The sequence below is a fragment of the Corticium candelabrum genome, chromosome 18, assembly GCF_963422355.1.
Source record: "Corticium candelabrum chromosome 18, ooCorCand1.1, whole genome shotgun sequence".
NCBI classification, from domain to species: Eukaryota; Metazoa; Porifera; class Homoscleromorpha; order Homosclerophorida; family Plakinidae; genus Corticium; species Corticium candelabrum.
The window spans coordinates 5,205,920-5,210,919 of record NC_085102.1 but is presented as its reverse complement, the minus strand read 5'-3'; the positions used below and the strand labels follow the sequence as shown (position 1 = coordinate 5,210,919).

The 5,000-nt window shown below is 41.0% G+C and overlaps 1 protein-coding gene across 1 annotated transcript; it reads left to right on the top strand.

The window, feature by feature from the left end:
* The first annotated feature begins 963 nt into the window (after positions 1 to 963).
* On the top strand, positions 964 to 2,851 carry LOC134193743 (solute carrier family 15 member 4-like). The gene has a single exon (XM_062662578.1). It carries the CDS (start codon positions 964 to 966, stop codon positions 2,710 to 2,712), a length of 1,749 nt encoding a protein of 582 aa, XP_062518562.1. The 3' UTR covers positions 2,713 to 2,851.
* The last annotated feature ends 2,149 nt before the right edge of the window (positions 2,852 to 5,000 follow it).

Below are 5,000 nucleotides of genomic sequence, written 5' to 3'. Positions count from 1 at the left end.
ACCTGCATAGTCGTGCACGTGATGTCTCGTGACTAGAGTACCGTATTCGCCCATACCGAAATAACGCCCATGCCCGTATATACGCCCATGTGCGACAGGTCAGAACTTTCAGCTCGAAAAAACGCCCGTGCCCAACTATACGCCCTTGCCCAAGTATAAGCCCAGGATACGCATGCGCAGACAAAACAAAATGGGGCCCCTCAGAACATTCGTCTCCGTCTGTGTGCGTTTGATGAGCTGGTGTCAATGTTGAGTGAAAGTGCTTGCCGCCAGACTCGTGTCTTCGTTGCAATTACCGACCCTGATGCTCTCGATGGGCTTCAGGCCGACCACGAGCGTATAGTGTCTAGTTTCTGCGTGTATGTTGATGCTGTATGGATACCGGTACCTTTGATCTTGCAAATGGATAATTGCAAGCATTTGTGGTATTTCTGTCTTCAAGTATTTATATGATGACTGGCCAAACGACAGCATTTTGTGACTATGTATACGCCTAGGACCAAAATAACGCCCATGCCCTAGTATACGCCCAGAAAAAAGGGTTTCCTTCCTGTACGCCCAGGGCGTTAGTACGGGCGAATACGGTATTAGCTAAGTAGTCTAGAATGCTTTTCTGATGTTGTAGTAGTGCATGCACGTGGCTATAGACATTGTCAAGTTTAGAATACAGCATAGTACAGTCGTCCTGGTGGTAAACCATTGTCTTATGTCTCCCGTCACGTGCACATGTTGGGACTTTCTCTGAACAGATCTAGACTAATTATATAAAATTCTAAAACGGACTTTCATGCATGTACAAAGACTTGAAGTTTTGTTGCTTGCTGTAATTTCAAGAAATTGTTTCCTAAAAAATTTAGTTCAATTCAGCGTGCCAAGTCTTGCATCATTGCTACTCACGCAATATTCAAAATCACGTGATAAAATGTTCTCGTGTTCAGCCAGCTTGCTGATTGAGTTATTTGAATGGCATCGAAAGCCGACAAGCCGTATACTCCGCTGTTGAAGTCGGGTCAGCAGAAAAGCTACAATACAAACAGCCCGACGAGATCCAGACTGGACACCGTGTCTTTTTCCATCTCTCCACCTGTCTGGGCTGTCTTCTGGTTACTCGTAGTTCAAATGCTAGAAAGAATTGCTTACTTTGGAATCACATTCAACATCACGACGTACGTGGGAGTCTACTTGGACGTTAGAATGTCAGGTAGCGTTTCGTTGTTTGTGATCACTACTTTCGCTGTGGGAACGATGAGCACCATAACACCAGTTTACGGCTTTCTGAGTGATGCAAAGTTTGGTCAGTACAATACTCTTGTTACCTGCTTTTTATCATATTGTATTGGGGCTGGTCTCATTTGTGCATCTGCCTATACATTGCACGCGACAGTCAAACCAGAGACTCTGCCAGAAGCTCTGTATTTCACAGGTTTGATCTTTGTTCTTCTCTTCAGTGCTTCAGGAATCAGAGCCACACTCATCCCATTCATGTTGGAACAACTAACAGATGACAACCAAAAAAGCAAATATCTCACACAATTTGTGAGTTGGTCATATTTTTTCATTAACCTTGGAGGTGCAATAGCTTTTATCTTGGGAGGTCATCTCCAATCGTTACCTGCAACGTTTACAAACTTTAAGTCTACAGATGAGGGCAAATTTCCTGGATTCTTTTGGCGATATCTACTTGCCGTGTGCTTGCTGTGTGTGGCTCTTATAATCTTAATTGTTTTACGAAAGACATTCAGAAGACATCGAGCACCTGGTTTTTACATACCAAACATAAAGGCCATTTTCCGAACAGCGTTCTGTAAAGAAAATTTGCCTCCCCACTATTGGAAAGGAACTTTGAGATTATATGAACAAGAATCAACTAATGAAACAAAGAGAGTAGAAAAAGAAAGACAAGAACATATCCAAAGACTTGCACCTATTCTGCCTTTCATGTGTGCTCTCTTGTTGTATTTTACAATCCGAGCACAAGTAGAAGGTGCATTTGTGACACAAAGTCAACAAATGGATTATGGAAAGTTACAAAATATTTCCATTCCTCCTGCTGACTTGACTGCAGCATTTGGTCCACTAGCCGCCATCGTGTTTGTACCCATTATGCTGTTTTGTGTGAAGCCACTGTATGAACGAATAGCACAACGTACTCTCTATAATGTTGTCATACCTCGACTCCGTTTGGGCATGTTATTGGCATTCTTGTCATGTGTACTAGCAACAGTTGTTGAATCTTGTATTGACAGTCGAGGTGGTGCACCAAGTCCGAGAACATATTATATGAATAAAATCAAGATTACTGAATGCTACTGGAACATTCCCATCTACAGCCAAGTACCACAGTATGTCCTAATGGGAATGTCAGAAGTGTTGACTGTAGTCTGTATCATGGAGTTTGTGTTAACTTCGTCTCCACGTCAGTTTCGTTCCACTACATTTGGACTCGTCTACTGTCTCTTTGGTTTGGGTGAATATATAGGTGTGGCTCTACTACAATTTCTTGAAGCTGTTGATCCTACTTTGGCTTTTCCACTACAAATACGTTCAAACAAAACGGTTGAATGTGACATTGTCGAGGAGACAAACCGAAACCCTTACATGTATTTTCTGATCCTCACCATTCTCATTGCTGCCAATCTCATCATCTTTATGATATTTGAAACTCGATTCCGTAAATATGTAAGGATTGCTCCTTATGAACACCTAAACTAGACAAAAGAGTCACTAATTCATGTCTGTTTGAACAGTTTTGTATTAGTAGCTAGTGAGTATAGTAGATTCAGTGTACGTCATGGTTTAGTGTGTCATATTGTATATTGCAATGTATTGTATCATACAGTACTATTTACAATAAATTACTGTGTCAAATTTCTCAGTCTACTTAAGTTAATTAATTAATGTTAGAATTTACAATAAATGTAGAACATAATTTATCAATTATTATGAAAATATTGCGCATCAACCGTAGCAACATTACTGATATCAGAAGCTCACAGTACCGTGTTTCGGTGCGAAGTAGCGTTCGCATATCGTCAACTGTCAAGATACACCTAATTGTATTCTAATTCCCGTATCGATGACAACCGCGTGATCTTCGCGTGACCTCCGCGTGACGTCATTTTGTGATACAAAATTTAGAAGTTGTGTGTGTTTATCTAACATGCGCGAAACAAAATTTGGCCACCGGCCTAGACCCGATGTATGTATCTTTTTGTGTATCTGAATCAATAATACAACTGGCAGAGTTATCAGTAAATTAGGCATCTCTCATGCATGAACATGCATTTGGCCTGGATAAAAGTCTTTGTCTGCTGTCTTTAGTGCGTCCAGCAGTATTGCATTTTTCCGCGCTCCTCCAGGGAGTTCAGAGACCAGGGGACCATGCATGCACGCCTAGATTTTGACACCGTTGACCATCGTATACCGCCAAAGAAATTATCTACTATTGGGTGTGGGTGCAGAAGCTTACAGTGGTTCGGTGAGTATTTTTCTAATAGGAAGCAGCGTGTCAAAGTAGGAAACATGACTTCCAACTTTGGGTCCATCCAAAGAGGTATTCCGCAGGGATCCAAAGTAGCTCCTCTACTGTTCGCTCTATATTTAAATGACCTTCCATCTTGTATGCCTCGTGAAAAAGTCACAATGTATGCAGATGACACTCGGGTTGAGTGTAGTGCCGAGTCATCTTGTGAGCTTCCACTATAGCGTTGGAATCGTGCATGAAAGATGTACAGAATTGGATGTCCACAAATAAAAACAGTATCAATCCGGCAGAGTCTGAACTACTCATTATCTCCAGACAGTCCAGAGAAAAGGAAGTATCCCATGTGGAAGTGTCTCTCTCTGGGCACAAACGTAGAAGATCAAAGTGTTGCAAATACCTTGCAGATATGGTTGCAATGGGGCAACCATATTGACTGGGTGTGCTCAAAGCGTACACTCTTCTGAGAGGTTTTCGTCGGGGTGAAAAGCTCACTTCCGAAAGATCTCAGACAGCGTTTTGTTGGAGGGAAATTCCTTCCTCTTCTGGAATATTGCAGTGTGATAGGGGATACTGCCTCGGCAAACCTAAAAGCAAAGATAGATAAAGTTTTCGATTACTCTGTAAGATTGATTTTTGACGGCAAGCTTGGCTCCCCAATCACACCCCTACTCGAGGACTTGCATTGGAGACGTCTACAAGAAAGACAAGACTTTCAAGCTAGTAAAGTGGCTTTCACGATCATGAAAAACTTGCACCTCCTTCACTACTAACCATCCTAAAATCAAATAAAGAAGTGGGAGTCAGAAGTCACAGACACCAGGACGATTGTTACATACCAAGACCGCAAAGTGAATGTTTGAAAAAGAGTCTTTCTTACAGAGGCGCCCAATTATGGAATAATTTGTCTTCTGCCCTCCGTCATGCACCATCTTTATCTATCTTTAGAAGTCTGTACTTTAGATCTTGAACTCTAGTATATTCTTAACTTTTATAAATGTAGATAATTCTGTTATGACAGGCCCCCTAGGAAGACCAGCCTCAGGCTGATAGGGCTACATGTGTAAAACTCTATCTATCTATCTATCTATCTATCTATCTAGATTGTATCAACCGAGAACTTATACTGCTTGGAAATTGCGAGTTTTCGAAAGTGGGGCAACCGTGGCTGCTTTTTCTTTCCACTCCTATGCGTCACAGTGAGTCATAATAACATTGCATCTCTAGAGTTCATGATGATTGTGTTGTCTAACGAAATCAGTCCGGTTAACTAGCTATATAACTACACAATCATTCATTGATATAAACATGCAAACAAATTGGGTCGGTCCGTGGGTTATTCGGCTATTCTAAATTTTAAATTTCAATTTTTGAATTTCATTTTTGAATTTTGAATTTTGTCTCAATTTTTTCTTTTTTTACAATTTTTCTTTTTCATATTTTCTTTTTTCCTTTTTCCGTTATGATCTTGTGTGGACACTGAGTCTAAACAATGCAGCTAAACGTCTTGGATTTATGA